At 41.3% G+C, this 19768-nt stretch overlaps 1 protein-coding gene across 1 annotated transcript in view; it reads right to left on the bottom strand.

Annotated features, from left to right (window-relative positions):
* The window catches only part of CC2D2B (coiled-coil and C2 domain containing 2B), a 104035-nt gene that overhangs the window by 65797 nt on the left and 18470 nt on the right, over positions 1–19768 (bottom strand). The window contains exons 5-9 of the mRNA XM_044420703.1: positions 18378–18435; positions 17935–18056; positions 17144–17321; positions 15114–15261; positions 3627–3774 (exon numbers count right to left, since the gene is read on the bottom strand). Coding sequence (XP_044276638.1) covers positions 3627–3774; positions 15114–15261; positions 17144–17321; positions 17935–18056; positions 18378–18435 — 654 coding nt within the window. The remainder of the gene's footprint in view (positions 1–3626; positions 3775–15113; positions 15262–17143; positions 17322–17934; positions 18057–18377; positions 18436–19768) is intronic.

Here is a 19768-nt window from a genome sequence, read left to right as displayed (position 1 = left end):
CCATGTCTCTATGTCATGGCAGCTATGCCATGGAGTACCACAGGGCTCCATTCTATCCCCTCTGCTATTTAACATCTATATGAAACCGCTGGGAGAGGTCATCAGGAGGTGTGGGCTGCGGAATCATCAATACGCTGATGATACCCAGCTCTCCCTCTCGTTTTCCACTAATCCAGGTGAGGCAGTGGCTGTGCTGAACCGGTGCTTGGCCAAGGTAATGGAATGGATGAGGGCCAATAAACTGAAACTCAACCCAGACAAGACGGAGGACATGTTGGTTGGCGGATCGGGCTTCAGAGAGGGTGGATTTGACCTGGTCCTGAATGGTGCAACACTCCCTCTTAGGGATAAGGTCTGCAGCTTAGGAGTACTCCTCGACCCGGAGCTTTCTTTGGAAGCGCAGGTGACAGCAGTGGCGAGGAGCGCCTTCCTTCAGCTTCAGCTGATTAATCAGCTGCGCCCCTACCTGGAGTACGACTGCCTGGCAACGGTGACACACGCGCTGGTGACTTCGCGCCTAGACTTCTGTAACGCGCTTTACGTGGGGCTTCCCCTGAAGACAGTCCGAACACTTCAATTGGTGCAAAATAGAGCTGCCAGGTTGCTGACGGGGACAGGGAGTTATGCTCACATGACTCCAGTCCTCTGTCAGCTTCACTGGCTTCCCATTGAATCCCGGGCCCAATTCAAGGTGTTGATTATGACCTATAAAGCCCTAAACGGCTTGGGTCCTGGCTACCTGAATGAGCGCTTACGTCCGTATATGCCCGACCGCCCTTTGAGATCTGCGGGAGAGTCCCTTCTCCGGGAACCCTCCATGAAAGAAATTAGGAGAGTAAGTACTCGGAGGAGGGCTTTCTCTGCAGTGGCGCCCAACCTATGGAATTCACTCCCCAAAGAGGTCCGCCTGGCACCGTCGTTACTGGTTTTTCGGCGCCAGGTAAAGACCTTTTTATTTAAACATCATTTTAATTGTTAAAACATATGATCTGGCCAGGGCAACTTCTTCTTCCTTCTCTTTTCTCCTCCTATATTATTTATTTACTTATTTTATACTGATAATTTTAATTTTATATTATTATGTTTGTAACTCAGTGTATTTTTGTATTTTTGTATTTAATGGTAATTTATTATGTTCTATTGTATTTCAATGTATTTTATTGTGTTGTAAGCCGCCCGAGGCTTCGGCAAGGGGCAGCATAGAAATGTAATAATAATAAGAATAAGAATAAGAATAAGAATAAGAATAAGAATAATAGACAGAGTGCCTGAAGAACTATGGACGGAGGTTTGCAACACTGTACAAGAGGTAGCAACTAAAACCATCCCAAAGAAAAAGAAATGCAAGAAAGAAAAATGGCTGTCTGAGAAAGCTTTACAAATAGCTGAGGAAAGAAGGGAAGCAAAAAGCAAGGGAGAAAGGGAAAGAGACCCAATTGAATGCAGAATTCCAGAGAATAGCTAGAAGAAATGAGAAGGTGAATGGACTTAAATGAACAGTGCAAAGAAATAGAGGAAATCAACAGAATGGGAAAGACTAGAGATATCTTCAAGAAAACTGGAGTTATGAAGGGAACGTTTCATGCAAAAATGGGCATGATAAAGCACAAATATGGCAGCGACCTAACAGAGGCAGAAGAGATTAACAAGAGGTGGCAAGATTGCACAGAAGAACTATACAAGAAAGATCTTAATGTCCCTGTTAACTATAATGGGGTGGTCGCTGATCTTGAGCTAGACATCCCGAAATGCAAAGGCAAATGGACATTAGGAAGTCTTAGGAACAACAAAGCTAGTGGAGGAGATGATATTCCAGCTGAGCTATTCAAAATCCTAAAAGATGATGCAGTTAAAGTGCTACACTCAATACACCAGCAAATTTCAAAAACTCAGCAGTGGCTGCAGGATTGGAAAAGGTCAGTTTACATTCCAATCCCAAAGAAGGGCAATTCCAAAGAATGTTCAAAATACTGTACCACTGCACTCATTTCACATGCTAGCAAAGTTATGCTCAAAATCCTACAAGGTAGACTCCAGCAGTATGTGGATCGAGAACTACCAGAAGTACAGGCAGGGTTTTGAAGAGGCAGAGGAACTAGAGATCAAATTGCCAACATACAATCATGTTCATGTTCATGATCATACAATCATGATCATGCAGAAAGCTAGGGAGTTCCAGAAAAATATCTACTTCTGCTTCATTGACTATGCTAAAGCCTTTGATTGTGTGGATCACAACAAATTGTGGCAAGTTCTTAAAGAGAGGGCAGTACCAGGCCATCTTGTCTCTTGAGAAACCTGTATGCGGGTCAAGGAGCAACAGGGAGAACTGGACATAGTAACTACTGATTGGTTCAGAATTGGGAAAGGAGTACGGCAAGGCTGCATACTGTCGCCCTGCCTATTTAACTTATATGCAGAGCACATCATGCAAAGGCCAGGCTAGATGAATCACAAGTTGGAATTAAGATTGGCAGGTGAAATATCAACAACCTCAGATACACAGATGACCCCACTCTAATGGAAGAAAGTGAAGGGGAACTAAAGAGCCTCTTGATGTGGGTGAAAGAGGAGAGCACAAAAGTTGGCTTGAAGCTCAACATTAAAAAAACTAAGATCATGGTATCCAGTCCTATCACTTCCTGGCAAATAGATGGGGAGGCCATGGAGATAGTGACAGATTTTATTTTCTTGTGCTCCAAGATCACTGCTGACAGGGACTGCTTGCTCTTCAGGAGGAATGCTATGGCAAATCTAGACAGCATACTAAAAAGCAGCAATAGCCAGCAATAGCTCATATAGTCAAAGCCATGGTTTACCTGGTTGTAATGTATAGCTGTGAAAGTTGGACCATAAGGAAGGCTGAGCACTGAGGAATTGATACCTTTGAATTGTGGTGCTGGAAAAGACTTCTGTGAGTCCCTTGGACTGCAAGGAGATCAAACCAGTTAATCGTAAAGGAAATCAATCCTGAATGGCTCTTTAGAAGGCCAGATACTGAAGATGACATACTTTGCCCACCTAATAAGAAGGAACAACTCAAAGGAGAAGACCCTGACGCTGGGAACGATTGATGGCAAAAGGCGAAGGGGACAGCAGAGGTTGAGGTGGCTAGATAGAGTCACTGGGGCGGTGGGTATGAGCTTGGGTGGACTCCGAGGGATGGTGAAGGACAGGAGAGCCTGGAGGAATGTTGGCCATGGGGTCATAATGGGTCGGGCATTACTTTGTTACTGAACAACAAAGAGATACATCATTTATATTAACATACCTAGAAGGAATTGAGGAACCACTAAAGTATGATGATTCTTAAACTGAAAACTCAAAAATGTATCCATGACTTTGTGACAGTTTATTGGTCCTAATAAATCTACTTCCAAATCCATAGCTTACAGAAAATAAAAAAGTGGTCTTTGTATAACTATGCAGAACTTCAACAAAAGCAAATATTAAATAAGAAGAAGAATATTTCCTAATAAATCAAACTTGAAATTCTGTTCAACAAACTGTTATTTTACTGTGCAATCCTATGCATGATTTTTCACAAGTATGTCTCATTAATTTCAGTGGGATTTACTTTCAGGTTAACTATGTAGGATTACAGACAAATATAAAAACTTTATTACCTATGGCAAACAATATCTGCAGGTTGAAATGTGGGTGCTAAAGGAATTCCTCTGTCATCAACTGTCCAAGATAAGGAATATATTAATTTTCCTGATGTCAGAATACACAGTTCTTCTGATTCATTTTCATCAAGAACAAAATGAACATCTGCAGCAAACATAATTGAAATGAATATTTTAGACTAAATAAAAAGTCACTTATAAAATTCAGCATCCAGCATTTATGCACAATGGTGAGAGTTAATGCATATATGAAAGTTAATCAACAGTAGGGTTAACATCCTCAAATATCCCCACTGCTATCTTTTGTTAAAGAGAGTAGTTTGAGAATAATTGCTGGTAACAATGAATGAATTGCTGGTAACAGAATGAATGGAGGAATGGTTTACAACAGAGCACAGAATGGAACCGTAAGTTAAAAGTCAGAGAAGTCATTGACAATAAAATTGTTGAATTGGTTGGTGAAACAATAATTTATTAATAGTTGTCAGATGACTATTCATTCTGAATGTTAATATGTTCCAAAAATAAATGTGCTTAATCTTTTAACGTCTTACCTAATATGCCAGCTTTGAAGTACAGGTAGTACCCGGGTATGATCATGTTGAAGGAGGTGAACATTAATCCCCCTACACTCCATTGCTTCCTTCACCATGAGCAGTCTTAGCCTGTACAGCAATGCTTTTAATGGTCCTTCGTATATAAACAACAGGGCCACCTGGCTGGTTCTTACAAAGGGTGAGCTGAAAAGGGAGCCATCAGTTTAACTTCAGCTATGTTCCTGACTGACCCAGCTAGGGCAGGAAGCAGCGTCTTCCCCACTGCCCACCAACACTCTTAGGGGTCACAGTTTCTCTGGGGACCTGGCTTTCGCATTGATAATCTCCTTCTCTGCTGACCTCTTCCCCTACATGCACAAAGAGGGACAATTTCCCTTCATCTCACCAAACCTTGACAGGTCATTCCTTCCCCATGCAGACACTCCTTTTCCCAGAGAAGCAAGATGAGTTCTGTCTCTTTCCTAATCTGTAGTGGTGAGGCTCCTTTCCTGCCCCCAAGGTCTCATTCTACTGCCTCCGTTTTCTTGCTGTTGCTTTCCCCTCTCTTCCTCCATCAACTGGGGACATCAGAGGGGGGATTAGAGGACTATTTTTTTCCTCATGGAATACCAAATTTATATTAAACTATATCCTAACACATGACTGTAGTTTGAGATCAAAGCCTTCTAAATTGACACATTAACCCACAGAAGATTATGTATTCCGTCTTCAAGATCAGCTATTTCCAACTTCACTTGCCTATCATCGTAGCATGTTGTTTGGTATAAATGGCTTGAATCCAATTCAGAAAGCTTGAGCCACAATCTAAACAGAGAGCTGGAGAGTTTTCATTAAAAAGGGCCAAGACACATTATCAAAAGCTTTCTCCACATCTAAAAAGATGCAGCTTCCTCCTCCTCCTACCATTCAATTACATTGATCACAAAATGTATATTATTATCTTTCACATTCCTTTTAGAGACAAATCCAGTTTAATCTGTATAAATCTGTTTTTCTATACATTATCTTAATCTCTCTGCCATTATTGAAGTAAAAAATTGTAATCAACATTTAATGATGAAATAGGTCGGTAAGAATGTGGTAACATCGGATTGAACTCATTCAGAAAGAGAGGACAACTTCCTAGCTTATGTGACTGTAATTGTAATACTGTGTAGAATAAAGACTTCTGTAGCATCAACTGGATTGCTTTCGTTGGGACGGAGCGCAGCCTCACAACAGTTATGCCATTGTCTTCTATTTCTTTCTTAAGACAATACGCTAGGTAGCTTCCAGGTTTGTTTGCATGTTTGAAATTATTTTGTTTTAAAAATCAATTATTTTAGTTCTTGTTTTTAAAATCTTAGCTTCCTTTGTAACTCCTCTGTCTCTATCATGTCTAACTGATTTCTTAATTGCCTAAGTTCAGTTAAAATTAATTTGTCTTGGGTATTTTTTTTTGTGATGATCCTCTAATATTCAAATTAACTTCAGAAGTCTCTTTTTTGTGCTGCCTTTTCTCTCTTTTTCTTGGACATAATTTCTAAAATATGTCCTCTCATATAAGCTTTACTGCCCTCCCATATTGTGGCTATAGAGACATCATTTTCATTATTTAATCTAAAAAAATTCTTCCAGTGCTACTTCTGACTTTTTCAAAATACATTCTTGCAACAAAAAGTTATTATTAATTCTCCATCTTCTTCCTCCCACTTGTTCTTCCTGCCATATTATCTCCAATGAGTTGTGTTCAGAAAGTGTCTTAGGTCGGATCTTTACAGCCTCTAGATTCATAATTAAGTTTTTAGATATCCAGTACATATCAAATCTTGAGGATGTCTGGTATCTAACAGAAATAAAGTATACTCTCTAGCACCAGCATTTTTAAATCTCCTTGCATCTTCTGGCTGCAACATTTCTATATAATTAAAAACATTTTACATAATTTGCCACCTCTTACTTTTTTGGACTTATCTTTGTTACAGTCTATAACTCCATTCATATCACCATATAATCAAAACTTCACCTTCTTGGAAATCCAATATCAGCTGAAATATTTTTTCATAGAACTTTTCTTCTACATAATTTGTGGCATAAATTGTTGTCAATGTAATTATCTTTTCATCCAGAAATCTTATCTTCAGAACCTTCTGGGTCTCTCAATTCTTCTACAACTTTTAAACCTTGATTATTAATGTAAATGGTGACTGCTTTCTTTTTAAGGTCCACTGAAGCGTCATACACTTTACCCAGCCGCTTGAGATTCAAAATATGAGCAAATATTTTTGTTTATGTGAGTTTCTTGAATACAAATAATATCTGCCTTTTGTATTCTTAAAAACTAAAACTTTAGTTCTCTTGGAAGGAGAGTTCAATCCATTAATGTTTATTGATAAGAACTTCATTTTGTTATTAAATTTTCCAGAACCCTATTTAGATTTTCCTTCTCACATTAATTCTTCTCTCTCCTTCTCCTTTGCTCCTTCACATATCTGCCTTTCCCATTTCTTCATAACTGTAAATAAACTCACAATTTAACACTACAGTTTAAAGCAGAACAGTTAAGTGAGGAGGAGGAACCAGGAAAGAAAGAAAGAAAAGAAACAGAGAAGAAAAAATGAGTGAGAAAAAGCAAGAGACAAAGGTAGATAAAGTCAATTAGTCAGCTTTCTATCAATGTTAGAATTATTAATTCCATTCCATCTCTATTAAAATATTAGTTTCGATTGATTTGTTTAAAAGAGACATTGTTCAGACATTGTTTTCTTAGCAGGGGGCTTTGACTTTCAATTTTCTCCAAGTCCAACAAGTGGTGCAGATGGTCTCCAACTCATTTTGTTGCTGTGCCATGTTCCATTCTTTGTTCTCTTCTCAAGCACAAAAGCCAGGGAGAGCAGGAAAATCAGAAAAAATCATGGCCTCCACAAGTACAGGGAGATATAGTTGTCCTTTGTAACAAATCATATATAAATCCAATCAAAAGCAACAACAAAAACTTACCCGACTCAAAAAACTGGCAACTCCCTCAGAAAATGACAATGGAGGAAGGAAAATGGTCTTCTGTTCCATCACACCTTCAGCCAAGGTCAGTTTGTAATGTCCATAATTCAAAATTTGTTAAATAAGGATATCAGACAGTTTGTAAATGCTAGATCAAGGTCTTACTAAAGTTCAAACAAGACGTTAAAAAAATACTCCTTTCCAAATAGGTAAACAAAAATGCCTTAAGAATCTGAATCACTGCCAAAATCTCAGCCTCAAGTGTGAGCTGTCCAGAAAGCAGTTTTCCTTCATCTCAATTAAAAAGCCATGAAATGAACACAAAAATACCCACAGCTAGTATTCTCATGCCAAGATTAGCTTGTAATTCTTAGTTCTAAAGTAGAAACATTAAACAGCTTTGCAAATGGGATATCCTTAATCATCAAAAGATTATCCATTCCAGAGTCCTTTCAGAATATGCAAACAAAAATGCCTTAAGAATCCAAGTTGCAGCAAGTTAGAATATTATTCCCTTGGCAAAGAAAATGAAGTAATGTAAAAAGAAATAGTACAAAGTGTAAAAAACAGGAAGAAGAGGAGAGAAAAGGAGTATATGTGTTGGGGGGGAGTGTTGACTTTTTAACTTGTTCCAGTTTACCTTATCTGGACATCTTGCTGTAATCAGAGCTGTAGATCAAGAGTCTTCACACCCACCTGTCATTTAGAGGCTTCAAAGACGATTTATAATCATCTAAACAAGATAAGGCTGAACACAGCTATTTCACTGCTGCGTCTTCAAGAAGCCATTCCCCAAAAGTCTCCTTCACTGAAGCATCTTAAGTACAATACAACCTTGTAATAACCACCCCAACACGCCAATAAGGGAATGGTATATAAAAGTTTTAAATACATAAATGATGATGATGATGATAATAAAAGTAACTACACAGTAATAATAAAGTGTATTCTGAAGACAGAGAGGATCTGTATATATGTGTGTAGGTGTACAGTATTGTTAAAAAAAAGAAAAGAAAACAAACAGTTCTTAAAATAGCTTAGAAGATTCTTGAGGTAACATTAACTAAAGAAGATGAAGATGAACCTGGTGCTGGAAAGTCAGGGTTTGATTTTGCTGCTGGGGTTGGGGGTTCCCACTGCAGTCGCTTCTTTAAAGTATGCATCAAGGGTTGTTTGGTACAGTAATTTTCTTTTTCTTACCATATATGGCCTTGTAGCTGAGGACCTTGTTCCAATGGCAAATGCTAAAAGAAAAATCAAAGGGGAACTACAAACCCTACAAATGCCCTGAAACACACTGGTGTGGTTACGCTTGAGTGGACACCCAGAAAAGCAATGACTACTGTATCTTTAGGGAACTAGGATACCTCTGATGTTATGTCACCAAATGCAACATGTAGTTCCCTAAAGATAAGTAGTTCTGGACAGACTATGGAAGTGGGCAGGAGACAACAGGATGGCGTTCAATGTGGGTAAGTGCAAGGTCTTGCACTTGGGGCATTGGAATAGCTGTCATAAGTACAGGTTAGGTGACAAGTGGCTGGAGAGCAGCACTTGTGCAAGGGACCTCGGGGTACTGGTTGACTGCAGGCTAAACATGAGTCAGCACTGTGATGCAGTGATCAAAAGGGCAAACGCCACCCTTGGTTGCATAGCCAGAAGTGTGGCTTCTAGATCGAGAGAGGTATTATTACCACTCTATATGACTCTGGTGCACCCGCAACTGGAGTATTGTTCTCAGTTTTGGGCCCCTCATTACAGAAAGGATATAGCCAGGTTAGAGTCAGTGCAGCACAGGGCCACAAGGTTGGTGGCCGGTTTGCAGGGGATGGGGTATGATGCGAGACTGAGGGAACTGGGTCTCTTCAGCCTGGAGAAGAGGAGACTCAGAGGGGATATGTTGGCGACATACAGTTATGTGAGGGGATGTCACACGGAGATGGGTAGAGACCCGTTCTCTCCTGCAGAGGAAGGCAGGACGCACTCCAGCGGAGCAAAGCTCAGGGAACCAAGGTTCCATTTAGATGCCAGAAAGCACTTCCTGACAGTTAGAACTCCGAGGGTGTGGAATGGGCTTCCATGAGAGGTCGTTAAGGCCCCATCGGTGAGGGTGTTCAAAGACAGGCTGGACATGCACATGGTAGGCTTGTTGTGAGTAGAGCGGGCTGGAGCTGGGGGTCAGACTAGATGGCCCGGGAGGCCCCTTCTGACTCGCTCTGTTTCTATGTTTCTATGTCTATGTTTCTCTAGTGATACTCGTGATTATGTCTTACAAATCTCTATCTCTAGAGAAAAGCTGTGACTATCTCTAGGGAACTACACAGCCACTGATCACGTACCCTAGAGATAGTCACAGCTTTTCCTTAGAGTTCATATATTATAGTGTTTATGGCAGACAGCAAATTAGTAACTATGGGTTGCTTGTAAGCCTGATGTCTATAACCCAGGGACTACCTGTACAAGTATAAGCCTACAGTTCTCTGTAGTGGCAAAATGCAGTGCCAAAATCAGTTGTAGTGACAAAATGTTATTTGGGGGGAATATTAGGGAAAGCTTGAATTCAGGGAATTATAGCAGTGTACAAGTGATACCCACCACTCAACCCTGATAGTTTGTCAGTTTATCACTGAAAAAATAAATTTTCCTACTTCTGAAACTAAGGTAGTCTGATATAGAACAGTACCACCTAGCAGGTATATAGCAGAAAAGCAGAAAAAGCTCTTTGTGTATTGCTCAGAGCAATAAAAACAAAAGTAGACACAGCAATTAACAGCCCTGTTTAGAAAAGCTCAGTTTTTTTCCTATTGTATCTTTCTTCTTTTTTCTTTTACAGAAAATCCATGAAGGAGAAAATAATATTGGAATGGCTACACAATGTCCCTTACACTAGGAGCCCACATTAGGAGCACTGGAAGCACCTATGGTTTCATCCCAGGGACATTATGAAGGTAAGAATGGTGCTCCTTACTTATAGCTGCCTCTTTCTTCCATGAACTTCCTGGAACGTTACAAAATTATGACACTGCATTATTGCTGAGAGGTGTTGTGCAAGGAAAAACAAATAGGTGATGAACTGTTGTAACCACTGGCAGAAGCAAAATAAGGTTCAAAGAAAACAAGGAAAGATGCTACTGCCATTACTACTAGCAGGCATCTACCTCCTAAATTTACTGAAAATAAAATAAAAACTGACCCTCACAAAACTCTGGTACTAAATAGGGTGGCAAAACTGGAAGACGGGGTATTTATGCTCTGCACTATTTTGTTTTTCATCCTGTAAGAAGTTTTAAAATACCAGAAGTTGTCCAGGCTAGAACCTGGAACCCATAGTTTTCTGCTATGTGAAAGGGGGACAAAGAACAACCTCTTCTTCAACAGAAGTGTGTGAATAAATTCATATGGAAAAAGGCAATCAAGGCTGAAGGGCGACAGCCAAGGGCGGTGATGCCGTTTGGGGCTGTGCGGGGGTTAGGCTGCCCATAGACTCTGTGGGCGGGCTTCTGTGATCGGGTGGTTGCAGGGTTTTATTGTTTTTATTGTATTTTAATTTGGCTACCTGAAGGAGCGCTTACATCCATATATGCCCAGCCACCCCCTGAGATCGGCGGGAGAGGCCCTTCTCCGGGAGCCCCCCATGAAAGAAATTAGGAGGGTGGTTACTTGGAGGAGGGCTTTCTCAGCGGTGGCACCTAAGTTATGGAATGCGCTCCCCAGAGAGGTCCGCCTGGCACCGTCGTTATTTGTTTTTCGGCGCCAGGCAAAGACCTTTTTATTTAAGCAGCATTTTAAATGTTAATATTATTGAATTTTATCTGGCCAGGGCGGCTTATTTTATATTGTATACCTGTATTTTATTTTAATGTATATATTCTAAAATTTTATTTATGATGATCTAACTTATTCTTGTAAGCCGCCCCGAGGCTTCAGCGAATGGGGCAGCATAAAAATGTTTTAATAAATAAATCAATCAATAAATAAATTTTACTCTGATTGTTTTAATGGATTCACACCTGGCTGCTTCCATGGGGTTGCCTGGGAAGCGTGTGGGCGCCACCATTGGGGTGGTCATGGGCAATGGTCGTTATGGCATTGGGGGTTTAACGTGTCGGCATAGAAGAAGAAAGGACAGATGGTTGACACCTGTTCCTCCTTCTGGTTATTCCCCCAACCGGAAGGTTCCGGGTATGCTTATCAACTGCCCCTCGGGCCTGACGGTGCTGCTACTTAATGCCAGGTCGGTCCATAATAAAACATCCCTCATCCGCAACCTAATTGTGGATGAGGGGGCCGACCTGGCTTGCATCACAGAGACCTGGGCGGGAGGGGGGGGGGATGTGTCCCTCTCTCAACTGGTTCTGCCCAGTTATCTGGTCCAGCACCAGCCACGCCTGGAGGGGAGGGGAGGGGGGTCGCTTTAGTTCATCGGGCTTCAATTACCTTTGCGGGCCTTCCTGTTCTCTCAAGACTGGGTCTAGAGTGCCTCTACCTGGTGCTGGGCGACCAAGACAGTTTGGGGATTCTGCTGGTGTACTGTGCACCCTTCTGCCCAACAGACTCCCTGCCTGAGCTGATGGAGACCGTCTCAGACCTGGTGTTGAAGACTCCCAGGATGCTGATCCTGGGGGACTTCAATCTCCATGCCGAGACTGTTCTGACCGAGGTGGCTCAGGACTTCATGGCCTCCATGACGGCCATGGGGCTGTCTCAACATGTCATTGGCCCGACCCATGAACATGGACACACACTGGACCTGGTTTTCTCAACGGGGCAGGAAGAGGGGGATCTGAGGGTGAGCAATTTATGTTTGACTTCCCTGTCATGGTCAGATCACTTCCTCGTGAGGTTCAAGCTCAATGTCGGCCTTTCCCTCTGTAAGGGTGCGGACCCTATTGTCTTGTTCCGCCCTTGGAGCCGGATGGATCCGGATGGATTCCTGAAAGCTCTGGGGGAGTTTCCGGTTGATAAAGCTGGCGCTCCTGTTGATGCTCTGGTTGAACTCTGGAATGGGGAAATGGCCAGAGCTATTGACATGATTGCTCCTAAGCGTCCTGTCCCGCCTGGCAGAACCTGCTCATCCCCTTGGTATACACCTGAATTATGGGCGATGAAGTGCGTTGGGAGATGGCTAGAGCGTAGGTGGAGGAAATCTCATGATGAATCTGACCGAACACACTTAAGAGCCCATTATCGAGCCTATGCTATGGCGGTGAGGGTGGCAAAGAAGAAATTCTTCTCCACTTCCATTGCCTCCTTACAGTGCCGTCCAGCGGAGCTTTTTCGGGTGGTACAGGGGCTGGTACATCCAGGCCCTAAAAAAGATCCGGTACCACCCTTGATAACCCGCTGTGACGTGCCCAGCACTTTAAGGAGAAAATCACTCAGATTCATCATGAATTGGACTCCACTAGTGATTCAGATTCCCTAGGGGAGGTGCCAATGTCACCGTCTGGTCACATATTGTTAGATGAGTTTCAGTTATTGCAGCCTGATGATGTGGACAAGGTGCTTGGACAAGTACATCCCACCACCCATTTATTTGACCCTTGCCCGTCGTGGCTACTGTCCAAAGTCAAACACGGGATTGGTGCCTGGATCCTGGAGGTCATCAATGCCTCTCTGAGGGACGGTTGGGTGCCGGCCCCTCTAAAGGTGGCAGTGGTCAGGCCGGTCCTAAAGAAGACATCCCTGGATCCAGAGATGGCCGCCAATTACAGATCAGTGGCCAACATCACGTTCATGGGCAAGGTGTTGGAATGGGTGGCAGTGGGACAACTCCAAGCTCTCTTGAATGAGACTGATTATCTGGACCCATTTCAGTCTGGCTTCAGACCCAGGTATGGTACTGAATTTGCCTTGGTCACCCTGTATGATGACCTGTGCAGGGAGAGAGACAGGGGGAGTGTGTCCCTGTTGGTTCTCCTGGACCTCTCAGTGGCTTTCGATACCATCGACCATGGTATCCTTCTGGATAGGCTAAGGGGGCTAGGAAAAGGATGCACTGCTTGGCAGTGGTTCCACTCCTACCTCGACAGCCGATTCCAGAAGGTGGTGCTGGGGGACTTTGCCTCTGCGCCATGGCAGCTATACCATGGAGTACCGCAAGGGTCCATTTTGTCCCCCTTGCTCGTGGGAGGTTCGAGCTCCTGGGTAGGTGACTTGGACCTTGTCCTGAATGGGGTTGCACTCCCTCTAAAGGACAGGGTCCACAGCTTGGGAGTGCTCCTCAACCCGGAGCTGTCTTTGGAAGCTCAAGTGACTGTGGTGGCGAGGAGTGCTTTCCTTCAGCTTCAGCTAATCCATCAGCTGTGTCCCTACCTGGAGGATGACTGCCTAGTGACAGTGACGCATGCATTGGTTACTTCCTGGTTGGATTTCTGTAATGTGCTCTACGTGGGGTTGCCCTTGAAGACAGTTTGGATACTTCAGATGGTGCAAAGTAGAGCAGCCAGGTTGCTGACGGGGACTGGGCGTTATTCTTATATAACCCCAGTCCTCTACCAGCTTCACTGACTTCCCATCCAAGTCCGGGCTCAATTCAAGGTACTGGTAATCATCTATAAAGCCCTTAATGGCTTGGCACCTGGATACCTAAAGAAACGCCTGCTTCCATATTTGCCCTCCCGCCCCTTGAGATCAGCAGCAGAGGCCCTCCTCTGGGAGCGACATCAGGAGGCAAAGTACTCGGAGGAGAGCTTTCTCTGCAGTGGCGCCCCATCTGTGGAATGCGCTCCCCAGAGAGTTCTGCCTGGTGCCATCGTTATTTGTTTTTCGGCGCTAGGCTAAGATCTTTCTATTTAAACAATATTTTAACAATGCTTAATAATATTTATAGGTTTTAATTGTGCAGCCAGGGTGTTTCTGGGTTTTAACTGTATTTGTATTGTGTTTATTTATTTATGTGAGCCATCCTGAGGCTATAAGCGATGGGACGGCATACAAAAATTCTAAATAAATAAATAAATAAATTCGGTAACCTGGGGCCAAAGCAGTCCTTTGAATTGACCGTGAAACAAACTGGAAGACAACGTAGTTCATACAGTTTCAAAGTATTTATTTATTTGATACAGTTTGTGGTATGGTATCAAAATAACATTCCAGAATACCTTCAGGATTCTAGTTGTTAAATTTAAAACTAATTTAAATTTCTGGACACTTCTCAGAACTAGCCTCACACAGAATGTTGCAGCAATTTAATCTGAATATAATGAAAGCATGTGTACCCATAGCAAGAGCTGCTCTCTCCAGGAAAGCAACAGCAGGTACACTAACCTAACTGAACGGAAGCACTTCCAGTCATAGCTACTATATGGTCATCGTGGAACCATTCTGGCTAAACAAGAATCTCCAAGCTATTAACCAAATTTCTAAGGGTCAAGTGCAATACTATCTAGAACAGACTGCATACCTAATCCCAGATCAACCATCCAACAATACTTAAACCAGCAATATTCCTTATTTTGTCTAGAGCTTCATATTTGTTCACCCACTTCCATTCCATCACTAACCTCACTGATTCAAGACTTCCACACCATCTCTAAAGTGAGATGGAAAGAAAATGTAGAACTAGGTGTCAACATCAGATCAATGTTGCTGTTCCCCAAATCTCCAGTCAGAAATCACTCAGCATTCCTGAAGTCCCTCACAATCTAAAGTTTGCAAGAATGAACAGCAGCCACCTCTTGGTACCAAACCTCTAGGAATAATAGAAGCCACCATAAAATAGCACTTTTTCACTTTGTATCCTGCCTTTTAGTAAGAAAATGGCATTTAAAATAACACTTTTACAACCTATTCAAAAACAACTGAGCAATCTAGCATAATCAACCAATACACACTTCTCAGTTCCAGTTTCCAGTGTTGAAAACTATCTAGGTGACTACATTTGTAACCTTGAAGGCAGCAATCACAATAGTGCATATACAAGCAAAAATACCAATGATTAACTTACTGCTTCCCATTGTCCCATTGGAAGGTTTAACTTGCTCTTCACAGCTAAATTCTATCTCATCCAAAACATCTTTGCTCTTCAGTACAAAGTTACTTGGAAGGGGCAAATACACTTTGGTCAATTCTTTTTTTTTACTGGATTCAAAAACCTAAAATTAAATAAATCATACATTATTTAAAAAGAAAAGGAAAATCAAGCTGTATCAGAGGAAGATGCCTCAAACTAATTAACCAAATAAAGGTAAGAAATATGCAAAAAAAGAGTGTATTTTTAAAAAAAATTATCAAGGTTATTTTAAACACTGGTACTAATTCAAAATGGGTTTCCAAAAAAAGATCCCATTAGTACACGACAATATTTTCTCAAAGATAACTACTTAAATAACGTTTTAAATATAGGACACAATACAAAATATACAAAATTGGTGTAGACAATCTTTTTTACTCCTTCCAAATGTACATCGATCAAGGAAACTATAGTTGGCCTAGCTTCCCATGGCATTTATAGATGGTCTACAGCAGGGGTCCTCAAACTTTTTAAACAGGGGGCCAGTTCACTGTCCCTCAGACTGTTGGGGGTGGCAGACTATAGTTTGAAAAAAAATTGAACAAATTCCTATGCATACTGCACATCAAAAATTGATTAAAATTAAAACAGATTAAAAATTATTTTTAAAAAAAATTAAAAAATGTTTGTTCTGCTCCCTTGGGCTGCAGCAGAAGCCCAAGATGAGATAGGGAAGAGCATGTCCATATTCAAGGGACATACCTACAACACAACCAAGGCACTAAATATTGTATTTTGCATAATGCAGCTGGCATTTACAAAGAATGAAGCAAAAATACTAAGGATAAATACTGTTAATGCCACTCTTAGTATTTGAAGCAAGTCAGCCCAGAACAATTCCCACAATACACAATGGCTATATTTGGATGCAGAGCTAATGACTACCATATTTTAAGTGCAACCTTGCCAAAACTGGTACTGTCCAGATGAGTTGGGCTACAACTTCCATTGGCCATGCTGGTTGGGCATGATGGAAATTATTGTCCTTGCCGCTGACCTGGTTCCAAGGGCACAGGAGTGGAAAGCCAGAGAGGTGAGCGTGGGGCAGTTCCCCCAGTTGGGAGAGGACCGCGAGAAGGGAGGTAAGGGCTTCTTTCTGAGGTGAGGGGAGGCCAGGGACAGGGCCACAGCTGGGCGAGTGGGGCGCCTCCTGCCTATCCCCGCCACAGAGGGAAGAAGCATGGTGGCTGCTCGACGGTGGCAGCTTGCCCATAAAAGGCCGTGGCTCCCACAGCTCTGCCACGCCCATCTCTGGGCAAGCCGCCATCACCATCGAGCAACTGCCCCTGGGCTCAGTGAGGTGGTGCAGCTTGGCCTGCAGCCCAGGGATATGGCTCATATACTTAAAAATGCATTTAAAAAGTTATATTTTTCTTACTTTCAGTCCTTTTTTAGTGTCTTCATCTCTCTCTCTCTTCCGCCCTCCTCTCTTCTATTTCCTGCTCCATATTCCCGCTCTGTATATGCATGCAATGGGGGGTGCGGGGAAGAGCCGGCACACACACAGTTGAGCTGTTATAATTTGGCACATGCACTGGCTCTCTGCTCAGTTTCAAAGAACCCCTTCGCTGGCTCAGAGCTTTTGGACTTGCTCAGAGATCGTTTTCTCCAAGCGAGTCCAAAAGCTCTGCGGCAGGCCAGATAAATGAGAATGACAGGCTATATCCGGCCTGTGGGCTGTAGTTTGAGGACCCAGGGTCTACACAATGTAAAAAAGGAATGTTACCATTTCACACATTATTAAACCTACTGTATGTTTACACAGTGTACATGTGGCATACATAGTAATTTCAAAATACATGAAACAACCACAAGAATAAAAGAAAATAATTCATAAAAATAGTTGGAATATTTTTGCAGCATAAAACAATTCTAATTAAAGTTAATTTTGTATAAAGAGAATAGGATAAAATTCCAAGTGATACTACAGTGCTGGGCCATTCTGATTAACTGAACAATCATACCTCTAATCGAAGAGATTCAGGCCAGTTTAACACTTGAATTCGAAACATTTGCTGAAATACTACTTTAAAATTCTGGTGAAGAGAAGCTTCTTTTGTAAAAGAGACCAATTTATTATTATAATATATTTTAATAAAGTACTTCTCTGTTTTAATGTTCTCTCTTCTTTTTTGTTCATCTCTAAAAGTACAGGAATACAGATGAGACAGATCAAAGGAAATAATTGATTAAACTATAATACACAAGTATAGAACAAATCTTTCTCTACAAAAATGAAAGATGCACCCACACATCTCTTAGACTTCATCTCAAAAATTAAACAAAATAATGCTTAAAATGTAGCCAATTAAATATTTTGAATATTCATAGTACATTCCATTCCAAGTCAACAAACAGGGGTTTCATCATAGTGAACTGTACATTGTTGTCCAAGGGTAGCTGCACAACAGAACAGTATGTTATTGGTTGTTTTATTTTGTTTCCTATGACTTTTCTAATTATGACTAAAATAGAATTTTTTTCATTGCTGCTGTGCACTGAGTAGACATTTTCATCAAGCCATCTGGCACAAGTCTAAGATATCTTTCTTTGTCATTCATCACTAACTCATATCCCATCAGCTTATACTTGAAGTTAGGGTTTTTTTGCCCCAAAGGCACAAGGTATGGAAGTCTGACCTAGACATTAAGGAATATTCACTATTATTTTTTAAATAATAATAATAATCCCACCTTAATCAAGATTCTAAAAATATACATTTTACTATACAAAGAAAAGAAAACCTGCAACTCACAGGGGGCACATGTTTGCTGCTGATATTTCTGTTAGGAAGGTAAGATGTGGTATGAAAAGAGGTTCATTCCTTTCTCCAAGGTCTACTGATGTCTGATCAACATGAGTTAAATTCAAGCACCTCTGGAAATATATTAACATTTTCACTGACTCCAATACCACAACTGCATTTCTTAGTTATTTTTTTAAAAAACTGTTTATCAGTTTAGAGCAATGTGTAGGAAGATTAGGCACTCCTTTATTTAAAATGTTCTCTGGTTCTATAATATCAAGTTATCTGGATTTCTGTAAGTATTTATCGTACTATAATTGTACATCCAACAAAAATGAAACAGCACAGGTCACATTCATTTGCTATGACACAATCATTGACTTGAAGTTTATTCAATCTAAGAATTTTCTCTTTCTTCAGGGTGCTGAAGCTATTGCTTTACATTGTCTTACCTCTTTTTCATCTGATAATTTAGTTTTGTGCTCATCCATTTCAGAGTTATTTGTTAACCTTGTTGAAAGATTGGAAACAAAAAAAAACTTTTATGCAGAAGTTCAACATGCACATTAAGCTTTAATATATAATTCTGCCTTCCCCTTTTTAATGCAAAGGAAGTGTAAACAGGAGTGGCAAAAGTGGCAAGGAAGAGGCAGAGGAGTTACTTAATACTTTCACTACTCCTACAATCCACTGTTTTGTTTTGTTTTTTCCTGCAGTCAATTGTAGACCTCTGTGCTGATTTTTTTTTTTTTCATTTAAATTACTTAGGCATTAAGTGAACCCATTGTTTGAAGAAAACAGACACAAAACTGAGCTTCCCATGGAATATCAGCCTGCTGTAAAATATGACCTCACCCGGACCTCACCTGGAATATAGTGTTCAATTTTGGGCACCCAGTTTTTAAAATGATGCTGATAATCTGGAGAGTGTTCAGAGGGGAGGGTAACAAAGATGATACAAGGCCTGGAAAATAAGTCTTATGATGAGAGGCTGAAAGAACTGGGCCTGTTCAACCTTGAGAAAAGAAGAGTATGAGGTGCCATGATAGCAATCTGCAGGTACCTCAAAGGCTCTCACAAAAAGAAAGAAAGGACCTTTCACTTATACCAGATGGTAGGACATGGAACAGTGAACTTAAACTACAGTACACTAGGTGAAGGATAGACACAAGGAAGAACTTCTAACTGCAAGAGCAATACGACAGTCGAACCAGTTGCCAAGAGAGGTGGTGCGCTCCTCCACACTAGAGGCATTCAAGAAGAAAACAGAGTTATCTGTGTGGGATGACATAATTGGTGTCCTGCACCAGCAGGGGTTGGATGCAATGCCTTCTTGGCTTCTTCCAATGCTACTATTGGAAGATGCTATGATCTTGGGAAACAGTCTAATGAAACTGTATCGTATAAAATATTTTAAAAACTGTATCACTGTCATACAAAAATATAAATGTACAGAAGGTATAGTAAACATACTGTTCTGCTTATCCCAACTTCCATCAGCTATGAGAAGCTCCAGAGTTGCAGCACATACCTAAGGATTTTCTCTGGAAGGAGATGTTTATAGGCTTATTATATTTTGTAAAATTGGAATTTACAAATATATAGGTTAAGCAGCAAAATGCACCTATCTCAAATCCAGTCTCCAGAGAAAATGCTCCTGTATCCCTTAATTCTCTTAGTTTGCAGAGCCTCAAAATCTTAGCACTCTATGGCTGCACTTGCACATCTAACTAAAATATGTTTTAGGGAAATGTCAACATCCATACTGAGGGTATAGTTTTGGGGGCAGCTCAGGTCTTCATGGACTCTATGACAACCAGGGGGTTGGATCAACACATGTAGA

The sequence above is a fragment of the Varanus komodoensis genome, unplaced genomic scaffold (assembly GCF_004798865.1).
Source record: "Varanus komodoensis strain SLA01 unplaced genomic scaffold, ASM479886v1 scaffold11, whole genome shotgun sequence".
NCBI lineage: Eukaryota > Metazoa > Chordata > Lepidosauria > Squamata > Varanidae > Varanus > Varanus komodoensis.
This window is presented reverse-complemented; position numbering and strand designations above follow the sequence as displayed.